The sequence below is a fragment of the Hylaeus volcanicus genome, chromosome 1 (assembly GCF_026283585.1).
Source record: "Hylaeus volcanicus isolate JK05 chromosome 1, UHH_iyHylVolc1.0_haploid, whole genome shotgun sequence".
Classification (NCBI taxonomy): domain Eukaryota; kingdom Metazoa; phylum Arthropoda; class Insecta; order Hymenoptera; family Colletidae; genus Hylaeus; species Hylaeus volcanicus.
The window spans coordinates 574,671-602,526 of record NC_071976.1 but is presented as its reverse complement, the minus strand read 5'-3'; the positions used below and the strand labels follow the sequence as shown (position 1 = coordinate 602,526).

Sequence of the window (27,856 nt, the reverse complement as noted above, 5' to 3'; positions counted from 1 at the left end):
TTAACATCACCAAAACACCACTGTTCTTATTTCTCTCTTTCTAGCAGCCTATCGCAGCTATCCAGGTGCAAAGAACTAGTTGCAATACACCAATCACCTGTTCGGTACCTAGGTCATAACGAGTACAAGATGTTTCCGCAGCTACGCGTCATCGCTCCATTTCCCGTTCGCGGACCCTCTGCGAATCGACCGAATTTCCAAACAACCGACTGACAGGTCGAATAACTTGTAAATATTCAGGGTAGTTTTCGTTCGAACGTTCAAGCCGGGAACTCGAAATGGAGCGTGACCACGGTCTTGTAAATAATAAGTAGTTAAAGTGACATGTATTTTACGAATGACACGTACACCACTCTGCTGACAAGCTGTGCTGCACGAACCCCGGCTATCAACCCCCGCTGCTGTTTTGCTGCCCCACACAAAAAAAAACGCTACACTGAGAGTTGTCGAACCTAGAAAAGGAGAATCACAGACGCATACGTACGTCCGAGAGTCAGATCAGACGGGTTTGTTGGGAGGTGTGGGCCAGGGACGAAAGAACTGTGTTCCGAAATTTCTCTTCGTTCACGTTACACGCGTCCACGCATCCACGTCGCGTTGTCGGACGGGAACGATCGTCAGCGGAACGTTGTTCGAGCGATCGACGCGTCAAACGACGTCGAAATAGCCAGGGGATCTCGCGATCGTCCCTCGATCGTCATTCGTACCTCTCGCGAGAAAAGGACTGTCACTCTCCAATTTTAACGCGCTATCGCAGGATGCCAAAGCACAGACTTCTATTAGAATACGTAGATCGTTAGATGTAGATACTCGATGCTTGGGACTCCACGAATCAAAGTACGACGAAAATCCTGAATACCAAAATTTAGGTTGCAAATTATGTGGCATTCCAACGGAAATCTGTGTTGTATCGTTCTGCGAAAGTACGTGAAAATCGAACGGGGGCCGGTTCTGAGTTGTTTCCTCGTAAAATTTCTGCTAGTGGCGCCTTCCGTCGTCGTTCCCTAGATCCGAAGAAAACTCGAGGTTATGACACAATCGACGTTCCGAGGGACGGTCGACGAGCTATCGCGTTCCTGTGTTGCTCAACCACGCAAATTACTTCGAAAGACCAGCCACGAGAATCGTTTGGGAGAGAGCACGCAAGCCGAAGGCAACCGATGGAAAATAGTGTGCGTTCCTCGAACCACGGGGGACAAAGATATTCCAATTCCGACGCTCTGCTTCGACTCGTGAACTACGTCTTCGAGGGGGGGACACAATTGTCCACTGTCCGGGGGATAGAGAACCAATAAAAATTTAAAAAAAAAAAAAAAAAAGTAACAAAAATGCTAGTAGAAATAAAAGGAAACAAAAACAATAAGAGAAAGAAAAAGAGAAACGAGAGAACGCGAGAAAGAAATTTTCAGCAACGTCGCGTAGAAGACCTGCAGCCACACCCGGACACAATGGAAGAAAAGTCTCACATGGATGATTGCGGCAGACCAGCTTGTTGGCAGGGAAGTCTCATTCTCTAAAAGTGGTTTTCAATTTCCCAAGGGTGCATGGCGCGTACAGACGGTGGTAACGTTCGTTCGAATTTGCCGCGAGGTCTTAGACTAGTTCCCGTCATTTTTTCAGCGAAAGTACGCATTCGTCTTATCGCTAGCGTGAAATACAAGATATAAAATAGTAGAGCCCTTTAGAAAGATATAACTTTTGGCATCGTACATGCATCGTTATCTAATTGATCGTTTGACCATTCTCGCGGAAAAGAACCACGTTTGCCATTAATCGCTGCGGTATGTGATTTTCGTCTGTACGAAATCTTTGACGAAATTTCTGATAAAAATTTACCCGTATAAAGGGAAGAAAAAAGAAAAAACAATCGCGACCAGAGTATCGAATTTATCAAATTAACCGATTTAATCACGCGCTGCACCCTTTGATCTACCCCGAGCGCGTTCGTTCGCTCTCTCGTGACGTTCCATTAGATCGATTAACCTCAACCTCGCCGGCCCGGTATCGAGAACACCCGTCATCGACGATCGCGCCTGTCTAATCGAATTAATGCAACAAAATGCACTCTTCGGAATTGCTACGCCATAACTGAATGTTTGTCAAATGTACGACACGAACTCTCTCCTATTACTACCTACAGAAATAGTACGGATCGGTCGCGAGACTATGTAAACGCATGGACCGACCGATTAGACTCTGTCCACTGTCGATTCGTACAAAACAAAAAATACACGATTGCACGCACATCTACACGCACGCACATGCATCGTACATGTACACGTTCGACACTCGGTACGTACGCTCGGTGTAAATCAACGGCCGATGGAGGACCGCAGACGACGCCCAACCTCGACACCGAAAACCACCAGGAAATGGATCCTCACGGGGGACGCTCGAAAATAATGTATCAATTAAATTACTATTTTCTCGTGAATTTTTCAGGAATTAACGCGATATCGAATGAGCCGGCGCTTTCACCCGTGAGTCCGTTTTTCTCTCTCGCTCGATCGAATCCTATTCGTTGGGTTCGCGTCCGCCTTTTACCGTGTACTCGAGAGGAACCAGAAGCGAGGGAGAAAAATGGTACCGGTACTGTAGAAACGAAAGATATCCCCAACCAAACTAATAAATTTCGACGGATAGCCCCGATTATTGCAGGTGTTGCAGTCAGAAACGCCAGCCGATATCCCGATGGACGACGAAATGGAATTCTCAGTTTTTCTTTCGTCCGATTCTCGCCGCTCCTTTGCTACTTTTTCATTTTTGTTTCCCGTACACCGGACACTTTATTTTCAATTACCAGGAGACGGCTTTCTCTACCGTTAGAGACGTCACGTCAGGCCACGTGGACTTGATACCCTGTCACGATACCGGTACCATTAATTTGCAGATCGTTGCCGCCGACCTCAGGACTCGCCTATCGCTCCTGTTATCGATTATCTTTATTACCACTGTCACCATTCTTACCATTTTTGCCATTATTGTTTCTGCTATTATTATTACTCTTACTATTCTTGTCACGGTTGCTATTACTCTTGATAAATTATCAAAATGTTTCTTTTAGGGTTCGGTCGTTGCGCTTCGGTCGACAACATTACCCTTTTAGGTGTTTCTTTTAAATATTCTAGGCCGCGTCGTTGCGTTTCAGCTCGGATAAACACAGTTTATTAGTTCGGACATGTTCGTTTTCTTTTCTTTTCTTTTCTTTTCTCTACTCCGCTAAGCGTGCGACGACGGTCGCAACAGTGTTGACGCGTTCGGAAGGCACAGAATTTTTAGTTTCCAGCTTCAACGAGTCGAGCCGCGTTTGTCTCTTGCGGTTTTGTTGTCAGCCGCGTTTCGACGAATAAAAGACCCGGTTGGCGGACAGAACGCGACTCTCCGGTTCTCTTCACGATGAAAAATGAGATCGCCGGGAACGGATCGGTTGGGCGATCGAATCGCAAGATAGATACGAGCAATTACGTCAGTCTGATATACCGTTGGACTCGTGAGAGCAACTCGAGAAGCGCGTTGCGTCCCATACGCGCGCATATTAATCTACGGTGTCGTTTTACGCCGCGAAACGTTCACGAGCCCATGAATTCTGCACACGTGTACGAACGAAACGGCTCGAACGTGGCCTCCGCGTCTATACGTTATGGTCAAAGCGTGCGCTTAGCCTATGTATACATTCGCTAGTGGCTTTGGTCTTTGGTGAGGTTAGCATTGGGTTTTCGCTATAATCCCTAGTAAAATGTATACATTCGCTAGTCGATGTTGCATTCGTTGCTGTTCACTCCTTGACTGTAACGTATTTGTACATATATATTTGTGTGTGTATACATACGTACATATACGCGTGTGTATGTACCCGTGTATATTTGTCATATGTGAACATTGACTGTATTATGACTTTTCTTCTACGTAAATTATCGCGACTGTCGTTTCTTGCCTTTAGCCTCAACTGGTCTGTTTTTCTTTTTTTGATTTTTATCTTGCCCTCTTCCGCCTGACGATGCTTCTTCACGCTTGCTGACAAAAACCTTCGTGCGCTTCGCTACCTGCCAATTAACGCCTGCGAAAATTATGCCGACCGAATACACGTGCATCTGGAAAACGCAACTACGAAAATTCAACAACAACGCCAACAACGAATCGAACGAAATTGACTGACGTTACGCCGAATGCGATGTACATATATATATATATGTATATATATAAAACGCATTTATGCAATACGATAACAACAACCAACGCCAACCGTGACATCGAATACAAATCCAACCGGCCGACTACGAAACGACGACGATCGTGATAATATGTACACATGGGATGTCTCGGGGATACTGAACGAATAATCTGGCGTTCGGTGATGTATCGATGCACGACTACGAAACAACGATACAAAACAAAAATAATACACATACGAAACCGGGGGAAAAAATCATGGATTACCTGGGAAATTTGGACGATCGATCGAACATACGGTTGGAACGATAAATAAATAAAAATAAAAATAAAAGCAGACGGCGACGATGCCGACGAACGTGGCGGGAATGGGCGCGTTGGCTGGCGGAGTATCAGGAGTGCCAGCAACTGCGGTTCCCGGAGGACTTCAGAGCGCCAGTATGGCGAGCATCGAACTCGGCAAGAAGCGGATGCGCGACTCCAATGATGATCTGCTAATGGTACCACGGCTTATGCATGGAGTACACTTTCCTTTTTCGTAGCTGGATCCCGCGAAAATGGCCCCCGTCTTTTCGGTTCGTTCGAGCGCGTTCGCCATACTTTTATCCGGTATTTTATTTCGTAACTCGTCCTTCGATCACTTTCGGCGACGGTTGGATGCTTCGACATCGCACGAAGTGAGTAACCATCAACTACCACTAGTCCGAGTTCTTTAGTTCTTTTTATTAGTTGTAGCTTTGTCGTCGATGCAAAATGAAAACAGAGCTGGAACACAGCCGATACGTTGTTGGAATTCCGATCACGCGACAATTCATTGTTAGCATTCGTTTCATCGTCAACTTTACCAGACGATAGATCCGAGTATTTGCATCGAAAATAAACAATTAGAATTCTATCGTGGATTTCGCTAACACGATTTACAAAGTGGTATCGATGATACATTTTATAAATTTTTTTACCAGAAGATAATTCAGTTCGTGACTTTTATCTCTGTGTAAGACTTTCAGATCCCGGCCGCAATGCTGCGTAGAAACGGCAGCAGCATTGTTCGAAGGTTTAGGGATGGAAATTGAAGAAAAGAAAATCGAGAAGTTTTGGGGCCATTTTCCGGAAGTTCCTCGTAGTCGTATCTTTAAGTTACGAATATAGTCATTGCGATTGTGAATACACTGCCGAGCGCGCTTAGAGCTCTAGCTCCTGTCTCTCATTTTTATTTCTAACAAGAGCCCGGCTGTGTCCCGTCTAGCCTCGGGAGAACTGTACGGAAATTCTCGAGGAATATTCGCTTCGCGGGATTCGAGCAGATATTTTTTTCATTTTTCTGTATCTCGAGCGGCTATCTTTTCTTTTTTTGTTACTTTTAATTCTACACCTATTACTCGCGGCGATCGCGTACGACACACATATGTTATTGGCTTCTTTTTGAAACTGCTCACGAAATGAAATTCGAGAATCTGTCTCTTTTTCTCTGTTTTTTTTTTCTCTTTTTTTTCTCTTAATGTTTACTTTCCTTATTGATTTCGCTTCGTACTGTCGTTCGTTGCAATGTTGTTCGTACCAGAGCTTACGCCTCGTAATGTATTTATAGATCGCTTACCATTTATTTCTCGATCATCAGCCACGAATTATTCCATCCGTGATAAAGAATTTTAAAAATTAATGAAAAGAAACAGAAACGATAGAAAAAAAAGCCAAATATCCGATTACCGAAACACTAACGAGCGAATTGGTTCATGGTTGCTGACAATTGTACACGATCGAATTAATGTAAATTTATCCCGTGGCGAATCCTTTGCCAACGCCCACGATGGGATTCACGATCGAGAAAGTCGATCGTGACCCGATCGACGGCGATGCTTACATCTCGAGTCACGCGTGCATTTCCATTCCAAGATTTCGAGATTAAAATTTCGTAAGATCGGTGGGAAAACGATGGGTTTGGTTTTAAAAATATACGTAGTTTAGTCGGACATTGAAGAAACCCCATAAGAACAGTCGTGTACCTTAACAGAGGTTGGTCCTTTTCGGAACGATGCCAAGACCATTCGTTGGTTGGTTCAGTGTCTAAATAAATTACGTGTATTTTCAGCCATTTGATAATGCATTCGAGTTAAAACGAAAACGTGTATTTTAATTAAAATTCCCAAGCCTTTCGAAATTCTAGAATGGACGATCGATGCGCGCGTGGTTCGCAGCGAACCCCGCGACGAAATTCTCGACTCTAATATCCGTAACGTCGCGTCGGGTCCGCCTCACGCGAGTAAAACAGAAGAAAAGAATAAACTGAAAAAAATGAAAAGAACGGAATACAGAGAGGCGATCCTGTACCGGAACATTGGTACTGCGTTTACGGAGCATTAGATCTGTGTAAATTCCGAGCTTGCGCCGATGATGCATGTTGTGCTTAAGCGACTACCGAGGTGATGGTGTAAAATGTCATCCCCTCGACGCTCTGGACGATGACCCAAAAGTTTTGTCTTTTTTCTATAGAGCCAGCAACAACGAATACCGCGTTTATTTTTCCCCCTCGAGTCACTTTTTCGAAATCCTTTGATTTCTCTCTTTTGTTTGTTTCCCCCATTTTTCCCCCCGTTTTCTGTTGGTTTTCCTTTGCGAGACGAGATCTCTATCTTGATTTCAGAGTCACGTCGAAACTGCTAAGAGCACCGTAGACCGCTTACATACACTCGCTACCTTCTCACTACTATTATTATACGCTCTTTCTGATTTCGTTTCCTTTTCTCTGTCCGACAATCTCTTTTTCTTTCTTTCGATCTAATTTCTCGCCTACCTTTCGTCTCTCTGTTTTCCCAGGACGGGTTTCGTTCGTCTCCGCCACCGATCCAGTCGATCGACAGTCGTTTCCCTGCGACGAGTCTCGTCCTCGATCGATTCGAGTGGTTTGCTAACAATTTTGCGTTTCTCGAAACCGACCGCGCCCGGTAAAGATTTTTTCTTGTCATTTTGCCGTGCAACAACGTTCGTCGTTTCGTCACATTCTTGTTATGCTTCGACGAAAGCGGTGAGATTTGTTTCGCGTATTGCGTTTTAAAGCTTGCGATTTGCCCCCTTTCCTTCTTTTGCGACTGGCAACTTGTTTCGCCGTTACCGCGTTGTATTTGTGTCTGGTTTAAGATCACGCTGTTCCCGCTCTGTACGGAAACCTTGTCAGCTTCCGAGCTTTTGCATCCAAACAACGCAGCTTCCAAACTTAACTCTTACACTTGGATGGAACACTCTTTTACGTTTCGCTTCTTTTCCCCGCGTTTGTCGGCTCAAAGTGGTTCGTCAACGACGTCCATCCTGTCCAGGGCCGGCGATAAGTAACATAATTTTAACGCTAACTAGTTAAAGGCAGTCCTTTCTTTCCGCGTTGTCGGCGCATTTGGTTTGGTTCCATGTAAAGTCGGTCCTGGTTTCGTCGTTTCTGCTCGCAGCTTAACGCTCGTCCGTTTCGTTCTCTCTGTTCCTTGTCGTGGCTTCGAAACTTACTTTCTTACTTTTCTGGCCGCGACCTATCGCGGTCTCTTCTATTCGCCTTCCTTTTTCTAAACGCTGCTTTTCTGCAATTATTCGACAGTCTTTTATCCGAAAGTTCTCTCGCTAGCGACGCACAGCAGCCACACTCCGGGAACTTGACGATACCGAGGCGATCGCGATGTATCCGTACAACGGAACTCGTGTTTTACGACCCGCTGATCGGTCGCCGAGGCTCTCCTACCTAGGAAACTCTGTTACGTCCAACTTTGCATTCGCCGTTATAATTTTTAATGGATTGTTTGATTCTCGATTGAAACAGGACCAACGATTCTCGCTTTAATTGGCCCCGTGACGGTTCTCCGTGATAAGTAACGGCTGGTATTTCTGACACGCTTCAAGTATTAGAAACAGAGGAAAAGTAGAACAGCCGAGAATGCGAAAAAGATGAACATTTTACAGTTATCCAACAACGAACGTCGTCAATTTGGAAACGTCGCCGCAAGCTGCGTCATCGGCACAACTTTTACACACTACTACCACTACTATTTATTACCACTACGATTAACTGCTATCGTTAATACTGCCACCTACTACTTTTGTCCGATATATCCCGTACTTGGACCACCCGATTCTGTTTCTCTGAAAAAGCTACCCTTTATCATCATCCTACGAACATCCAATTATACAGACTCGACGTACCTCGTCCTTGAAACTAGTTGAAACCGATCCTGTCTTTGTTGCAGATGGACATGAAGTCTGTCGGATCGTTCTACTACGAGAACTTTGTAAGTGCAGAATCCAACCAATGAATCATAATCTCACGCTGTACTCTCTCCGTGTAATCGCTTGATTCGCGCTCGTGTTTCATCTTCGTTTCATCTAAACCCAACGCGAAACGTTAAGTCTGCTCACAGTTTTTCGCGAATTATCCACGACGAGTTTCCCTCGAACTTGGTCAAAATTGATATACGCATCGCGGATGTACAACGTAAATAAAATCCGAGAAGATGTTCGAACGATTATCGAGTCACGCGTTTATCTAGCTCGTCGAGTCGTTTTGCACTCGAATCTCGTCGACGTTACGTTCGTACTGCTTTTCTATACCGAAGCGAACCGTCTTCGGGAAACATCGAACCAAACTTGCCGGCCCGCTGGATCAGGAGAAAAATCAGGAAGGAGAAGCAAAACGAGAGAAAAAAACGTATACGTCCTCTCAAGGCAGAGTCGAGGCTTCCGCGTGCGAAGCTTTCGCTCGATGTGCTCGCCCCGCGGAATCATTGTTCCTACTAATCGCAAACATTTTTGCGCTTCTTTTTTCCAGGCCTTCCCAGGGATGGTTCCGTATAAACGACCGGCGGGCGACAAGTCCGGCATGCCGGTCTATCAGCCTACCGGCGCGACGACCTATCAACAGTTAATGCAGCTCCAGCAGCCCTTCGTGCCTGTGTCATGTGAGTACACTGGAACACCACCCCTACCCACCCAAACCTCTAACCAATCGGTCGTGCAACCCCCGAACGTGCAAAGCAACCACCACGCGGTGGTGGTTCAGTCCTCCTCCTCCTCCCAGGGAACCAGCGGCGCCACAGTCAATAACTGCGCCGACGCCAACAATGGCGTGTTGATGGATCCCTGCAACAACCCACCGCCACCACCTCCGACCGCCGACAATAACAGTAACAATAGTAACGGCAATAACAAGCAGCCGAATGCCACGCAGAATCACGATGCCGAAAACGCGCATAACTCCCCCGAATTGAATCACTCGAGTCCCTCGACAATATCCCAGCACCAACACCAACACCAACACCAACACCAACACCAACAGTCGCAACAGCAACAACATCAGCAGCAGCAGCAGCAGCAGCAGCAACAGCAGCAGCAGCAACAGCAGCAGCAACAGCAGCAGCAGCAACAACAACATCAACAACATCAACAACACCAACAGCAGCAGCACCAGCTGCAACAGCAGCATCAACAACACCAACAACAACAAATACAAAACCAACTGGCGTTATCCGCTGCCAGCGTGCAACCCGCAATGATGAGCCCGTTGACCTCGGTCGCTGGTTTAACTTCGATGCCGGGTACGGTTAACATGGCCTCTATGGCCTCCATGGCTTCCATGGCCTCCATGGCCTCCATGACGAATGTCCCGGTGGCATCGATGGCATCGATGTCGAACTACAACGTGTCCAACATGGCCGGTCTGAGCATGCTGAACAGCTTCGGGATGGCGTCCGGACTCCCGAGTCACCTCGATCCAGCCGCTCTCGCGAAAGAGGTCGCCCAGAAGAACTACGCCAAGGCTATTAAATTATCTCAGGCATCCCAGTCCTATCCTATCAGCCAGCTCACGGCATTGAACTACACCGGCGTGGCCCTGAACAAACAGGCCCTGTGCAATCCCGCGGCTGCGGGAAATCCCGCGGTCGCCGGATTGCAAGCTACAGCAGCTACACCTAGACAGGTAATCCCAAACCTGGCAGGTATTCCCGGCGCCCTTACCTCGCCGTTATCAGCTGGAATTCTGGCCTACTCGAGACCACCGGCGGGAACTCATATAAATCCCTACACTCTGATGAGGCAACATCAGATCCTACCGAATCCTTACGTGCAGGCATCGATACCTAACGCCGCTGTCCAAGGCAATCCGTACGTCCAGAATCCGTACGCGGTCCTACCGGGTGTTACCAGCGTGCCTGGAGTCGGGGCCGCAGGTGTACCCGGTGTCCCACAGATACCGCAGATGCCGAATCCAGCAACGATCGCGGCCCAGCCGCAGGTCGCCATCCCCGCCAGCTCGGGAGTAATCATGCAGCCCTACAAAAAGATGAAAACTTCGTAAGCGTACTTTGCTCATCGACGCGAGGAGCGACTCGTCTCTTCTCGTGTTCCGAGCGTTCTGGTTCCTTCTTCTGGGCCCTTTGCGTTCTCTCTTCCGTTCGCCTACGCGGCGCGCCGTTCCTTCGTGTCTTCGAGTCATTGAGACATCTCGATTTTTCATCGATCAAATGAGAGTCGATTCTATTATTTTCCTTTTCTTAGAACGACCTAGAGAGCGCAATAGATTATGCAGGGTGCGATGTTGTTAAAAAATTGCAAAAAGAAGACCCATAAAAATGCAATTTTCCGATCGGCCTACTAACGTCAAAAATACTTCTTGAAGACAGCCTACGCGACCCATGCTGTATATATTTTTGTTTATCGGGCACGAAGGGATAACAAATATCAGGCTGAACCGAAATCACGGTGGAACACGCCAGATATACGATACTATAACGAGGAATTGAACGCGCACATGTAGCTGTCGTATAAACATGTACAATCGCGCGCGTTGTCGCTTACGGAGGAGAGGACATCAACCGAGCGGATCCGAAACGAGATACGAAACGTCAAAATAAAAAACAAAGATATAAACAAGAGTTCCGAAAATAGATTCATTTTCTAGTCAGACATTGTCGGTGAACAGTGCCTTATTGACCCGATTCCACTCAAAGTGTTTCGAACGTAAAGCTGTAAAGAAAAAAGAAAAAAAAAATAACGACACGAAGACTTAAATCCACCCGATTTTTCCCTTCGTTACGTAACAGTATATCGACGTCCTGATACGTCCATCAACGGCGTATTTATCGTTTCGCGTTGTTTTTCTTTTCACTCTCTTTCTTGTCTGTTAAAAGTGAATCTATGAAAACTTGCCAGAATTAACTTTGCGTTTTGCATATATATATATATATAGAGAGAGAGAGAAAGTATATATATAATTTCTAGTTGTAGGTTAAATCTCTTAAATCGTAACGAGTTACGCATAGTAGGAATGATTTTAATTTGTTGAAATTTATATTGCGAGAGCGTCGCCATGCGATGCCCGCCCGTTTTGTTTTGAATATTATTTCGGTTGTTGCGACGTATTCGATGAAAATCGTTCCTTCGAAATTTTATCGTACGAATTCCTTTTTATGTACGCCGGAGAGTGGACGGAAACGATGCTTGGCCTAAGTCACGTTACGTGCGTAAACTTGCCTTTAAGTCGTAGAATTAACATTTACCCCCAGTCAGCCGTTAAAGTCCATTTCTGTTCACGGTCGATTGCTCGTCGTTCGAGAGTCGATCGACTTTATTCGGTCTATATATTGTTCGTTTATCGTTTCACAGATTTTAATTTTATCGTTTATCATAGACTACACTTAAAGAGACGGAGAGGGGGAGGAACAGTGGAGAGGAAAAACGAGGGAAACGAACGATTATATTTACTTTAACGAAATCGATACGTACTAGATGGTCAATCGTACTATTAACGATTAATTGTTTCCATTATTCGAGCGTTGCTAGATACTAAACGTTTGCCTAACGTTCTCCTGAAATTTCTGCCGATCCAACCTCTACCCTTTCTAATTTAGTTTAAGGATTAATTAAACTATAGTAACGTATGTTTCCTAGAAACACCTTGCACATCGATATGAGATTGAAATGGAAACGCCGTCGTGTTCGGGCAGTCCTTTTTAATTCGTATATAATTAACGGTACGCTTAGATTTAGCAGAGACTTCGTCCTATCTTATTTTATCTAGCGCTATGCGATATATATACGTATATTATATATATATATACATATATACATATATAATATATTTATCTAGAGTATGTGATAGGATATGAAACACGAGGCATCCTTTATGTCCTTAAACGGATTCAATTCGGGGGAGTTTGTTGCATACAGTGAACCTCGTCAATTGCAACTCACGAGCTTATGCATTTAGCCGAGAAGACGAAACGAATGAGCCGATACAAGCGGTGAAAGAAAAAAAAAAAACAAACAAACGATATTACATGCATTTACACAAATTAGCGAAAAGAGAAGGCTGATTTCGAGAGCGTAGATACAGAGAGAAACGGGACTAACCACGTCGCGAACAATCGGGGAAACGTTCTTCCGAAAGAGGATAGAGAGTAAAACGAACAAGAAAATGAGAAAAAAATAGAAAATGAAACGAGTTCACATGCGCATTAATGATACATGACCGCACAAAACGTTCAACAGATACACGAACACTCCTCAGAGGGCAATACACGCATAGGCGTCAAAGTATAATTAACATTGTGCATTTCTTATGGATTACTTACACAGTTAGATGAATATATCCGAGCGAGAAATGTTACGGAAAATCGCTCGCTAGACGAATCAAAGGGTTTCCCTGTTCCGTGTACTCGTACACGTGTTTGCCAGTGATTTGAAAGTTCGTTTAGTCAAGATAATATAATCGACGAAGGTGAAGACAAATTATATACGTGTATTATATTTAAATATTATTATAAAGCTATATACGTGTAAATACTAATTTTCTTTACGCATAAAAGGAAAAGTATCGGAGACGATACATTATATATATAGATATGTATACACACCGAACATTCACTGGCATATACAGTGATGAGGAGACATACCGAACGAAAGGAGCCGTGGAATGCGTAGTCCCGCATAACTGTATTTCCAGGAATCCGGTATAAATACCGTGACGAACGCGTACCTTTTTTTTTGCAACGTGAATTGAACACGCGATGTAAGAAAAACTTGTCTAATCTACGCAGATGTTCAAGTGTCCGCGTGACCCGTATAAAATGAATACGCCGTTGACTGTTGACAGCGCGATTCAAGTTGGATAAGTTTTTCTGCAACGCCTAGCGTACCTGCGATATTCCTAAAATGTTTAATTGTATCGTTAATTGGAAAAGCTACTCAAACTTCTCATCGGCTCCCTTCGTTCGCGCGCGAGATTCGAAGACAGCTTCTCCGATGCGATCGCGAAAACACGTCACACGAGTACAGAGCGTGTATGCGCGCGTCTACACACGCACAAAACGATAGATTTGTTACCAGCACGCGATATCAGAGCCGAATTAAGACATGGGATTAAATAAAAAAAGTTATTTAATTTGTACATGTTTTAAATAAATCTCAACTTTACGTTCTACTTTTCTCAATCGTGTCTATGAAATCTTAATCCGGTGCTCCATTGATATCCTCCGGGCGTAATATTGTTCAGGAAACACGGTCTTCCATAGCGACGGATAGTGTGCACGCGGTTATTTTGTAGTCATTCGTGTGAAATGGAAACAGAGCGAGGAGGTTGTCTTTGATCTACGCAAGCGTAAGCACTTCCACGGGCGATTCGTTGTGATAGTATGTTTTCAATGTATAACACTGGTTACATCTATAGAGGACACGAACATTCTGCAGACACACACACACACACACACACACAAGATATACACACTCGCAAACACACAGTGATTCCGATAAGGTGAGGATACACACCGGATCGCGAATCACTTTGAACGGTCTCCTCCGGAATAGTCTCGCTCGGCGAGAATTAAGCATAGGTTGTACGTGTTTTTCGGTTGCGAAAGGTTCGGACGGTTCCTCAACTTGCAGTTTACACTTATACAATACGTACACTATCGAGAGGGTGGCTGGTCATTTCAGATCCGCGCCGAAAACCCTGGAACCGCCCCTTAAAATTTCGAAACGTTATAACGTAATTGGAAATTTGTACCCGATATAAGAAACAAAAGTCTCAAACATAATCAGTTTTTCGTCGAAAGTTAAAATGAGATTTACGTAGCAGATTACTTCCAATCGATTTCCAACTGAACAATCATCCGACAATGGGTACGCGGTTCATGGGGTTTTCCACGCGGCATCGCTCGAAAGACAGCGGAAGTGCCTTCCCCTTGCACTCGTACACCGTTGCACACAAAGAGAAGAAGACACGCGTAGTAGAATATATACAAGTAAACTCGAGTAACACGTGAGAAAGCACTACGGCTAATATACCTTATGTAATATATACATGTAGTACGTACAATTAAATCGTAAGCATTATCAACGTTGCATATAGATATCGTGCAACGAACATGAAAGGTTAGAGGCACAGGTCGCCAGATAATCGACGTTTAACGTATTCAGGATTATCTTGCAAACTGTGCGAACGCATATGCATAAAATATATTACATACAAATTGTCAAATTAAGGATTATAAACGATCGAGATAAAGACAAAATCAAACACACGTTTAACACGTGTATCTATATTACACGCCTACAGGTGTAGGGTACACGATAATCGGAAATACGGAGCGAAGCGAAAAGTTGAACACCGGTTAAATTCAACGAGAACGTGAGTGTTTACTCACGAGTGAAGTTGTTGTTGTTGTTGTAAGATTCTGCAGATGTTGTATCGTGGCTACCGTTTGACTCTGTTGTTCGTACAAGACTATTTGTTGGCTCGTGGTACGTTTACAAGGTGACCGGGATACCATAAGCATAACAGTGCGCGGAAAACTAACGAGTGGAAGAGGAAAAGCGGCTTTGTTGCATGAATTCGTCGTCCATTCGAGTCCGTTCAGGAATTAAACATCGCACTTCTCCCTTCGCTCGGTATTTTCGATTAGCGTGTACGCTACACAGGTAGTATTTATTATCGTGTACCGTTTTTGTCTCTTATTGTCTCGTTTAGACTTACCTATACGCATACATATGCACGCGTGTGCCCGCAAATCACGGTCGTATTTGTGTAAATCGTCCGATAATTATCGAGTAGACCACGGGAATACGCAAGTGTTGGACAAACTAATGGCAAAATAAGTGACGAATTGTATTATGCGTTGCCCGTGTTCCCGACAATGATTTATGCATTTTTTTTGGCCGCTTGTATGCGTGTACGACGCGAGGGTGGCGCACCATCCGCCACGCATGTATGTACATTGTACAGAGTGTGTAATAACTTGCGTGGCGGGGAAACGTCCTACGAGATAGAACGACGCGTCGTCCATTTAATCGAGGAAACGAATTAAAATTAGTAATCGTTGGTCAATCGCAACAAAACGTAGCCGCGTGTAGTCTGCGTCGTCGACTCAAAAACAAAAATGAAAAGAAAACAGACTATGAGAAACGGAGACAGTTCATGGAGAAAGCTGATTAAGAACGAATGAAACGATACAAATGAGTCTTCGAAGGTCCCGAATGCGTTTTTGCGCGTGCACGCTCACGGGGTTTGTCAAGGAGTCAGCCAGTATTTGTAATAATAATGCTTGAGAAATGCATGAATATTTGTTTTATTAATGCTTCTTCTTATTTCATCTCTTTCTATCGATACAGAACTTCCCGACAACTCGCTAATCCCTTGTAATATTTATATTTATATATATATACATATTATATATACTATATATATACTCGTGTATTACTCGATATTACGCCCATTATTGCTCACAGTCTTAGCCTCGCTTCCTGCTTCCCTTATTTTTAATATTCCCTCGACGATACGTTCGACTTGGTGCTTGTATTGTTACTTACACTTTTTACGTTTCCTTTTTTTCATCGATACATGGTATTTATATCGAAGACGTCCGGATCGGATATTCATTTAACGAACCACCGCGAACCTGTTATTCGTTTACGTAACCGCGACAGAAATGTATAATTTATACTTTGGTTTCATTCGACGACCTTCGTTCTTGTATGTATTACGTACCGTTTCGGATACTTTATTTTCTTTGGAAACGAGGAAAAAAGAGAACGGTTGACCGCGTTTATTAGTTTCCGCGGGACTATTATTCTATATTCGCAGAGTACACCATGACGATGCCAAGCACACGGTCGTTTCTAAAAACCTTGTAGATGTTAGCTGCTTTTATTATGAAGAACACCATAAGAAGAGCGTACGACTCACTACCTTGTATTTTCTTCTTCTACTTCTTTCTCGTCTATTTGACCGTTGAATTACGTTACATACGTCCCCGACCTTTCCGCCATTTACCACCGCTTCTCCCGCGCTTTAGTTGCGAAATTCAGAGGCACGAAGGAGCGATATTTAAGTAAATCTGTATATTGTCACGTCGACATCCCAATCTGCTACCTACAGTTGTATCAACAATCGCCACATTAGATATCCTTCGCGTCCTCCAACCATGTTTACTAATAACCGTCTCGTGAAAACGGTCGATGAATGCGTGTAAATTACACGTAAAACGTTTTCAAACATTGTACCTACCATTTCGTCGTAAGGTATTCGATCAAGATGACCTCGAAATCTTGGTCGAAACAATTCGACAAAAATCGATAGTAATTGCAATTTACGTAAAAGTATGAACGAATCAAAGTCGATCTTTTTCCAAATAACCTTCATTCCTCTAACGGACCATCCTGCGTTCGGTCGGCTTCTTATCCAGCTTCGATTATATTATTTCGCCGCTATCGCCTGCGTAAAAAAATCGCGCGTGTGCCTACTGAATTGTTTTATAATGCTTGGCACACGGGGAAAGACCTTTGCAACACGTCCAGTCTCGGTAACCGAGAAGACAAGACCTCGTTACCGAGAGATCGTGATTCCAAAGGGAGTGTCGCCGGAACAAACTGTGCCGTTGGGACCTGATAAGAATGATCCTGGGGGTCGTGGTAACCGCGAACCACATGGATCGCTTCGCGATTCCGTCAAAATTCGTTGTTGGGCATAACGTTATCCACGATCACGATTATTCGCTAATCGAAAATCACAATTACCAATTAACGATTAATCGTTGGTACGAAATAGGTATACACGGCTTTCGTTGTTCCGCCATAACTTTCGACGTATTTCTGGTCTTGTTTGGCCTTCGGAGCAAGATTAATCCTTTCGGGATCATCGAGCAGACCCAGCGGTGCTTGCATTTCTATTTACAAGTATCAATAATCCATGCTTCTGATCGCATCAAGTATCGCGCCGAGGCCTCACTTGTTTCGATCGCTTTCAAACTGCCTTGCGATTCAAAGGCGAGAAGAGTGCTACGCAATTGTTCGACGCCTGAATCCGAGCTTCGCGACGTTTTCTTGTGTCAAAAGAAAAAAGAAAAATAGAAAGAAAAAAAGGAAAGAAAAAACATGGAAACGAAAATAAAAAAAAAGAGAACATAAGAAAGGTGAAATGACGCGACGAGCGTCCAAAGTAGAACGCGACCGATCACAATCGGAACTCGAGGTTTCGTTCCAATTCGACGGAACGAGTCCTGTCGCGGGAATAATTCGTACCGCCTGAACGTGGAGATATCACAAAAGTGACACGAAACGTGCACGCGTGTGCTGTTTCACGCGGTTCCTGGACACGACTCGTCGATGCCATTACGTTTCGCAAACACGTAAATAAATGTTCACGGCACCGCACGAACAGGGAGCAAAATAAGCCGAAGCTGCACTCGAATGACCAGGACTATTTGACCGATGGTTTATCGCCGTACTCTAACGTCCAACGTGTGACGGCCGAACAGTGGATACGAACGGACGGAACCGTGCAACCGTGTCCGATTCGATCGTCCAGCTAACTCTTTCGATTACTAGAGAAAACGACTAGGATTTTCTCAACAAAAGATGTCATTGGTGAACGGAACGCGCGAAGAATACATTTTTTAGACACACCTGCGGTTCCGTCCCGTTCGTATACACCTGTGTCGATATAGAAACCGATGTGAAGCACTCTTTCCGATGTAAGTATCGCAGTAGCACTTTATTTTGTCGCATATGCAAGCTTCAAGCACTCGAGCTTCACGAATTTGATTAATTGGTAATCGTTCTCCGCTGTCGAACTCTTTAGACGCGTATAGACTGCTTTGTACAGAGTACGCGTAGATGAATACTTCATGGCTTACAGTAAAAAGAAAAAGTAAATGGAACACCGCGTCCGTAGAAATATTTCTGGCTTGTGCTAGTAATTTCTTTGTATCTCTCACTGCTATCATGTATGGACGAAATAAACTCTTTGCTATCTCTATCTCTATATCTGTCTTTTTCTCGCAATTTCTTACAATTTCATATAGACATTCAGTTTTAACACGCGATGTTTCGATACCTTTACACGCATGCGTCAACAGGTTCAAGATAAAACCACGCAACACGAACACGCACACGAACGACGAAGCTTAAGCGCATGCGAACACGATTTTTTATTGTGTCTATATGTATGTGTATATACATCATTGATAGTCATAGAGGAAAAATGCACGACTGCATTTGGTTGAAACGAACGGGTTATCGTTCGCATATCTCGATTTTTTTTTTCGCTGGTTATCACGCCAAATGGAATGAAACTGTTTAGCCGCGTAGCGAACAACTGCCGAGACAGAGAATGATTTACAAGTCACACACGATCCACTGTACCCACAAAGTGCACGTTTATTCGCGATCAGTTCATAACGTCTCTTTAAACTTTCTGTTTCATGCTTGCCCTTCGCCTGGATATCCAACGCACGTCTTTCGACCGAAAATTACCACGCATACTGTTTGATCTCGTCCCCGTCAACGCTTTCATCCCCCGGTTTCGTCCGTGATACAATCCGATGCAACGTCCACGCTACCACCACCGGCCCTCCACGCACGTGCCTGAATTTACCCACCCAATCCCCGAAATTGATCCACGAAACGCCGCACGTGCCTGAATTATCCTTCCATTCCCGGAATCTCCGACGACTGCTGCCGAAATCCGATCTCTGGCCTCCTTCACCGATTAATTACATTCATGTGGCGATTGTGACCGTTTTCCCCATCCTGTGCTGGGAACGTACGTACGTCGACGACATCTCATCATATACATGTATATCTCATCTATTTTTTCCTTCTTCTTCCCTTCTGTCTTCGCGGTTTCTTCTTTATTCTTCGCTCTTCCCATCCTCTGTTCATCCTGTGTCGTTCGTTCGCGACTCCTATGCGTACACGCGGATCATGATCTCTTCTGCGTCGTCGTCACACTCTACACTCACGCGCTCGCTTGATATCACGTCGAAAAATACATACACACACGCGCGATTACGGTGACGAATGAATTTTATCGACGACGGGCTGCCCACGTTTTACGCACCTCTCGTATTTATACCTTCGAACCCTCTACGTTTCGTTGGTTTCGTCTGCGCCCATCGTCGAACGTTCTTCTTCACCTTTTACCCCTACACACACATGTTTGCCGTTTCTCTACTGCGCGATACCTTTTACACCTACGGCATACGTACACACACGTACATTTGAATATTTAAATCCTGGCTTGGTATGTGTGCACCGCCGCCGCATTATCGCCGTCATGTTCGCCCAACACCCGGTTACAACGATAAACGTTGCGACAAACACACGAATACATACGCGTTCGTACACCCTGGTACATGCATTTCGGTCATTGGTGGGCTGGAAAAACCAAAACAAAATTACTCGTACCTCGTACAAACGTACATATAAACATACGTATGAACACCCACATATAAACATACACGTGTCATCACGCGAAAACACCGCGATACACTCATTCTACGCGACGTACACTTTCATTCTACCGCGGACTATCCCCCCTGTCGGCCGTTTCCCGCCCCACGACCGCTTGTTTACTCCACGAATCGAAACAACGGGAACAACGCGTCGTGCGACTCACCATTGAAAAAAAAAATAATAACAACATCTCTCCGCTCTCCTTTTCTGCGGACATCTTTCAACGAACGATGCGATGACTATGTGACATCGAAAAAAAAAAAACAACAACATACTCAAATTCTTTTTTTCGTACATGTACCTGGGTGCTCCGAGGGCACGTTCGACGTGCTTCACTTTGATTTTGGTGCCTTCTCCACCGAATTCGACTGACTGGTAATGAACGACCAAAAATAAAAAAAAAACGAAAAAAAAAACAATACTTCGACAAAAAAAAAATGAAAAAAAAAATGAAAAAAAAAATACCGTACCGAACACTGCCTCGTTTGCTGCATGTGGATCGCCTTAGCAGCCTTAGCCACTGTCGGGGCCCAAGTGGTCCCCCAAAACGCTCACTGTGTCGTCTACACAGACAGCTGCGGACAGGTAGACTCATTATTGTAACCAGTTTTTTACTCAGTCTCGGGTCTGCATTAGAAGCGCCAGACGTTTGTCGGACAGAAGGGGGCGAAACGGGTTTCGAACTGCATGCGTGGTAACGCTCCTATGTATGTATGTATGTAGATCCTCCGTCTACCCGATCGAACGAAAGAGAACGAATCATATACGTTTTTGCAGATTGTACCGTAATCTCCTCGGTTTTCGGTGATTCACGATAGGCTCGCACAGATCGTTGATCTCGCGCAATACCGTCATGGTGCTTTGATGCAAGCCCGAACTTTTAATGCTGCTAACCTTCAAGGTTAACCGAGGGGATGGACGCGTTCGACTCGCTCTAGAAACTCTTTTGAATCGCGCGCGTTTCGTAAATTCTACGGTATTAATCAGAGAGAAAAGAAAGGAGCGATCCAGCGTAGTCCCAATCCTCGAGTAGCTTTGGCTAACACGTAGCTTTTGGGGGCATCTCCCTCACGACTGCTCACCGCAACTATAACTGCGAATAACCACTGCCTTATCTGGTGTTTGTCTATTATTATTACATCAATAATTATTATTATTATTATTATTATGCTACCTCGAAAGCGTTGTCGTCACCCCCCTACAAACAAACCTATTCACGAAGAAAGAGATGCACGCTTCTTTATACAGTAATTAGTATGACCTTGCTATCGAGCTATCGAGCTACCGACCTATCGAGTTTGCCATCTGTATTTGTATGTATACGTGCACCGCTGTTGGAAACTTTGGAGCGTACTCCAATCTTTGCCGAAATAAATCTTGTTGATTTATTTAATCTAAAGATCGAAGAGTACTTCAAACTCTCGAGCGTTGGTTCACGTATACGTACGTACGATGTACATGCGTATCTTTATTATATACATATTTATTATTATATCTATCATGCCATTGTCTTGATTACGCTTATTTCATTAACGTTGCGCGATAACTGTCGGAATACGTCTAATGCCGCCGCATCCAAAGATCAACAATTTTTTTTTCTCTACCTCGGACGCTTGATGAGTACTTGAACTAATTTGTCTCTCCGATCCACCCCTCTGTTCTGTACATTCATTTTTATCGCACTAGTGGTTTCTCACGGTATGGACCATATGTTGCATAATGTCCGACGTGTACTGCATGCATATTGATATTAATATCCCTGTATTAGTATCGATTACGTGTCAGTTACTGTTCGAGTTCCAATCTTTTTATATGTTTCAAGGAATGACACTCGATAATTCCAAAAATATCGACGCGCTACATCGCGATAACGACAATGGCGTGATTCTCTAAGAGACAAGAGCCTCTGCAAACCTTTAAGCCTCAAGCCTTGTCCCTCACGTGACGTGCAACACTTTTTTTTCTCGCTCTCTGGGCTCGCTCGAGATCATTATTATTTATCGCTATCGCCAATGAACACGGAACCTCCTGTCGCTTGCATAGAGAGCTTCTGACGCATATATAACCGGTAAAGAAAGCTAAAAGAGAACGATATAGTACAAATTATCAACGCGCCCGACGGGTTTCTCTATTTTAACGTGCCCTATCGATAATAATAACAACAACAACAACAACAACAACAACAACAAAAAACAATCGCTTGGAACTTATTGACAAAGCTTTCCCGCGCGCGCCCTCGCGTGTCACGATCACGATTCCGGTTCCGATTCCGATTCCAAATCCACGATCTCTCTCTTCGAGTCGTATAGTCTAGTATGTTTTTTCTTGCGAGCATAATCAGCTCTGTTTGTTATGGTTGCGGAGTCGCAGTTGACATAGTGTTGAACTTATTTGCAGTAGAATATTATTAATTTGACAGCTTACGACATATCCCACATCCACATTATACGAATGCCAAATAACCGCTGACTTTGTCCAACCACCTACGGCAGTTTGGTTCGCTGGCGTGGATCACTGTCCCCCCCCCCCCGCCCGCCCACACTCTGGCCCTCTTGCCCCAAACCCCGAATATATTTCTACATCTATCTTCTTTTTCCCGTAGCTTTAGTAGCGAGTGAATGTGTGTGTTTCAAAGTCTTGTTATTCACGCACGCGAACCAAAACCCCCGGCGGTCCTTTCAAGTCGGCTTTTGGCACAACACGAATTGCTTGGGTGATGAGGAAAGACGATCCGTTTGTCATCCCGACGATTCTTCTCCACGAAACGATCGAGCTACGGATCCTTGGATCTGCAAGATGCTCGTCGTAACGATTTCCACGAGTGGTTGAAAAATCGCGGTCACGTTACGGTGGACAGCCTGTCTATCGTTTCGTTTCAATTAGCGATCGTCGATGTATCGGACACGATCTTCGTAATCTACATGATCACCCAAGCAGAAAACCAACCCCCTTCTCCCGGGCCATTATTTGCATGACCAGACTCTGTGTTTATAGCGAATTATCTTTTATATGCAGTTGCAAGAATTATTTACTTATTATCACGATTATTCTCGCTCCTATTTATCTTTCGTAATCATTGTTACTTTTCTCGTTATCGGTTTTGTGCGTATACTTATCGATTTGTTGCTGTTTTTAATACGTTGGCGCCGTAACACGAGGAACTTGGCGCGGTAATTGCTTGACGGAAAGAAAATAATTTCAATCGAATTACCGTTTCAGTTATCCGTTTTATTATCGTACTTTTTTTTTTTTTTTGTTTTTGTTTTCGATTACACGCACATATATATAACATATATTTTGCACGCTTCTATGGTGAGCCTATGGTATACTTTTTGCCAGACGATACATTCGGTTCTCTGTTATTATCATCGTATTACATATTCTTGCGTATTTTCTCTATACGTATACATATTTTTTCGTTTAATTTAATATTCTATCTGGTAGGTTGTTAACGCTTCTTTGACCTAACGTTTTTTGGCTAACACGAAACCAGTACACTGGAAATTTTGATGTTTAATCTACTTGCTGCATTTGTCTATCATATTTCGGATATATATAAATAATTTTCCTAGATACGAGTGTACGTGTGTGTTTCTGTGTGTGTGTGTGTACATATAATATGCATACATGTTTCGCTCGGGGTGGAATCAAAGGAACGGACAAGTAGCGTAGCTGCGGTGGAGTTTTTCGCTTCGCTCGAGTACATTTCGCTCCGGGTTTACCTTTTGACCGATACATCTGATATTTCGCATTTCCGTGTATCTTTTTTCCCATAATTTTTTTCGATTTCTTTTACTCAATTCCTCGTTTCGTGGATCTCGCGCGCGTTCGTCGTTCTATTCCAGTCATTTTAGATCTCGTTGCGAAGATACTTTTATCGAGCCAACGATATATGTACATACATATTTACTCGATCGTTGGAAATCGCGTAGAAAATCGGTTATCTTTTTACGTTATTTGTAACGAGTGAATAGAATTGTATGGAAACGATCGGCTCGATATTTTCGCGATGTCCCCGTATTTTCCGTTAAACTCCAGACTCTAAAATGACCGGACTATTCGTAAAACTCGCTGCGAGGAATATCGAATTCAAGTGAAAGATCCGTCTTTACGTTGTACGTATGTTTCACCCGCGACCATATTATATATATACATGCACACGAGTTACATATATAATATTATTGTTTCTCCATCTTTGCAAGCTAGGTTTTACGTAAAGTCACTGTTTAGCAGCCCGTTTTCTAGTCGAGAGTGATATACAGCGAAACGCTTAGACAACCCGCGATCGTTGCTTTCCTGTATTCCACGATTTTTGTTAACACTAAAATTTCAGTCTAGTCATTGTGCTGAATGGCCCGCTGAGAAGAGGGCTTCGATGACCTGATTCGCAAATTATACGAAATCTTGTATAAAGAAATGAAACGAAATGAAACGTCAATAACGGAAAAGTGAACGTAGCAAACTCTCGCTTGATCGATATCCGGTAATCCTGTTGGCATCGAGCGCAACTTTTAGCTAAGCAAATGCCAATCTAGATCGTTAGATTGTTAGACGATAGTGTTGTAACATCCAGAATAACAATAACTACGCTGAACATTTTAGTCCCTTCGAGAAATTTGCGAATCAAACAATCCTCGTTTATAAAGGCACGCTCCTTGCACACAAAGTGTTGGGAATGCAGACAGAAAAGAAAAATGATGAAAAAATTACGATAATCACAGACTCACGCGTAAACTGTCCGCGTATAACGTGAAAACGAGTCCTTTGTTCACGAAAAAAAAAGCCATTCGAAAATTCTATCGAGCCTCGGACGATACGTCAAGCGGCGACTCGCATTAAGCGAACCGAATGAAACGATCCGATTTTCGTATAATCGGTAATTATTACAAATTACGAGATTAGGGAATGCCCAGTTTAAAAATGAAAAGTTCTACTGCAAATTTTCCTCTTAATTCGAATTGCGCGAATAATCGACGCGCCACGAGGACCCGAAGCGTTTGTCAGAGTTGGTTGAAAAGAGTCGTGGTTCGTGGGTCGTGGAATTCTGATCGATTATTCGCGCACCAGTAGCAATTAATTAATATTCGTATTACGATCCGATTTTTTTAGAGCATGTAATGTACCGTGAATATGCTCTAACACTGGAAAGTCTGAATGTGCGTGACCGATGATTTTTCCAAGTACGCGTGCGTGTGTGCATCGAGAGAAAAAGATCGTTTTGTCTCTGTGTTGAAAGTGACAGAGTAAAAGTAAGAACGAATGCGCGAGCGAGAGAAAAAGTCGCGAATCTGTGAGTGTTTGAGAACGTGGAGTGTGATACTGTAAGAGTTTGTTCCTTTTCTTGTAACTATTGTTCGCAACAACTTGGAAAGTATCCGTTATAAAAGTACCTGGCACATTTTCTTTCAGTTACTGGACACCCTCCCGGTGTGCCAAGATTTTAATCGACAAGTGTGCAACCGTCCCGCCTGCAAGTTTATCCATCTCAGTGACGGTAAGTTTCTATCGGGACCTGACGTCACCCTGAGTACATCAGAATACATCAAACTCGAAACAAATTGTGTTTAATTTGTACAATTATTTATCCGAATTGTGTGATCAACTCGTTGGAACAGCTGATCCATCGAACCTTGCCTTGGACGCATTGTTGTTACATGTCCTAACGTTAAGTTAGTCGTTTGTTTCGTTCGTCTACACTAGCGTCCCTCTTAGCCATCGAACTCAATGTTCGGTGAAACAACATTTGTACTTAGCAGCTGTTCTGCAGTTCGCAACCATCCATTTACCGCAAAACAATCCTCTGTTTGGAATATATGGCAAGTAACAAATCTAGTGGTCACCGGTGTGTCCAACTGCGCGCAATTTCACCCAAATTATACATTATTGTAGCAGTAGACCAATTAAAAGGATTATTGACTGTTTCTCGACTCGTTATCGCGTAAATGAAAGTCAGTGAACTATTATTTACCGAATATAGCGAGTTATAAAATATGATAAATACGATTTCAGTAAGTTCAAGTTCGAATCGAAACGAGTCGATAATCGTTTAAAAAAAATCGCTCGCTCAGCGAGAGATTTCTCGTCTCGAGAAAGACCGAGCTTATTAAAATTTTCGAACGTAACGCTTCCTGAAACTTGGTTCACTCGATAGCCGGTCGAGTTAAAGTCAGCGTTTAAGTTTCATTAGTCGGCTGTCCGAGTCATTCTTAATTCCAACCAAGTTCCCTCGTTAGTCGGTCAACTCGTTAATTTTCAACGATGTCGTAAAGGAATTTCTGCAAGATTCGAGACGCAAAACAAACACAGATTTCCAAGATAATCTCGCGAAGCGTAAGAACTTGGTTGAATCGCGGTCTCTCCGGTAATTCAGCTATTGAAATTCCACCACGATCAAACTATTCTCTATGGAGCACAAGTGATCACATGGACGAATGGGTAGACGTTTCGATTGGCAAGATCCAATACATAAGCCATGTTAAAAATTTCACAAGTATTTATTTTGCGCGTAAGATTTGGTCGAAACGGATCAACTGGCCCAATGATTTCTGGGATAGGGCCTGACGATCACGTGTGTCTAATCGATGTCCGTTCTGGATGTTTCAGGAAACGTGGAGGTGATCGAGAATCGCGTAACCGTGTGCAGGGACGCAGTGAAGGGCGCGTGCATGCGACCCCAGTGTAAATATTATCACATACCGGTCGCGTTGCCGCCAGCGCCCCTGATGGCGATCACATCACCTGGGACGCCCTAATTACTCCTTCTCGTTTAGCGGATATCACGAATCACGACAAGGCGAGCGGAGAGAAAGCCACAGAAATCGAGAGAGCGCGAAAGAAAGAGCTACGCGAACAAACGAACGAACGAACAAACGAACAAGAGCTTCTCGAATGCGCGTTTCGTCGGATCACGATCAGACCTTATCATCGAGCAAGATCGACGGAAAGATAAAACGGCGGATCATTGTTCTCGTCGTTGTCGTTGTCGTTATCATTGCATTGTCGTTGTCGTTGTCGTTGTCGTTGTCGTTGTCGTTGTCGTTGTCGAAAGAACCGACTCGATTCTATTTCATTCTCCTCTGCGAATGTCCTCTGATACCGTACGTTTTCATCGAGCCGCGGAGGAATGATGAATGAAACAGGAGAAAAAAAAACAAAGCGCAGATTTAAAAAAAAATGAGGAAGGAAAAGGTACATCGGACAAAAGACGCGAAAACACTGTTGCGCTACCAGGAAAAGAGGATCGTAGGGATTTCGGTTCCACTTTTTCTTCCTTTTTCCGTTGCGTCAAGAACGGGAAAGAAAACTCCGCGGATTCCTTCGTGGAAGCGGATTCCTCGCTCGACGAGATTTACCTTTATTATAGGGAAATTCCAAAATATTGGCCGATCCGAGTCACCACTCTTCGGTTGATAGACGATCCGTTTGTCGATCGTGTTACATAACGTGCTGGAATGGGATCCCAAATGAAGCAATTGCAAAGCAGTGCAAATGTAGTTGGTGGTAGAAGATTTCACGCATGATATTTAGCCCTGTAGATGCAGCTATTTATCGTTAAGTTTGATTATTGTTTAATTCACGGGCATATAACTCTTAAGTGGACGCAAAGTAACGCTGCATCGATAGCATCGTGGAATAAATAGATCGGACTGTTCTTCGTTGTTTGTTCTTCGTCTGACGGGGCAGTGAGCCTTGATTGGCCAATATTCTGGAATCTTACTTTAGTCTCCATAGTCTATTACTATTACTTATTTTTAAACCTAGGTCGCAAAATCGATCCTTCCCGCGACGCTTCCTATTTCACACATCCCGAAACTTTTCCCGCGATCTTTTCTAGTCTTCCTTAAATCCGATAATCTAAGAACAACATCGTAGCCAACAAGCGTCTCGACAACGGAAGTAATTCCGTTTTAAAGTATACTCTACAAAA

General features: G+C 43.9%; 1 protein-coding gene across 17 annotated transcripts in view; it reads left to right on the top strand.

Annotated features, from left to right (window-relative positions):
- LOC128872406 (protein muscleblind) overlaps nt 1-26,674 on the top strand; it is a 282,172-nt gene extending 255,498 nt beyond the window's left edge. For 5 of the 17 annotated variants that reach the window (XM_054115116.1, XM_054115063.1, XM_054115054.1 and 2 more), the window contains 3 exons: nt 4,506-4,670; nt 8,394-8,435; nt 8,972-10,950. In XM_054115116.1, the coding sequence (XP_053971091.1) occupies nt 4,506-4,670; nt 8,394-8,435; nt 8,972-10,498 (1,734 nt within the window). In that variant the 3' untranslated portion in view covers nt 10,499-10,950. The other 12 variants (XM_054115089.1, XM_054115120.1, XM_054115129.1 and 9 more) reach the window with 7 other exon arrangements.
- Nucleotides 26,675-27,856: the final 1,182 nt, after the last annotated feature.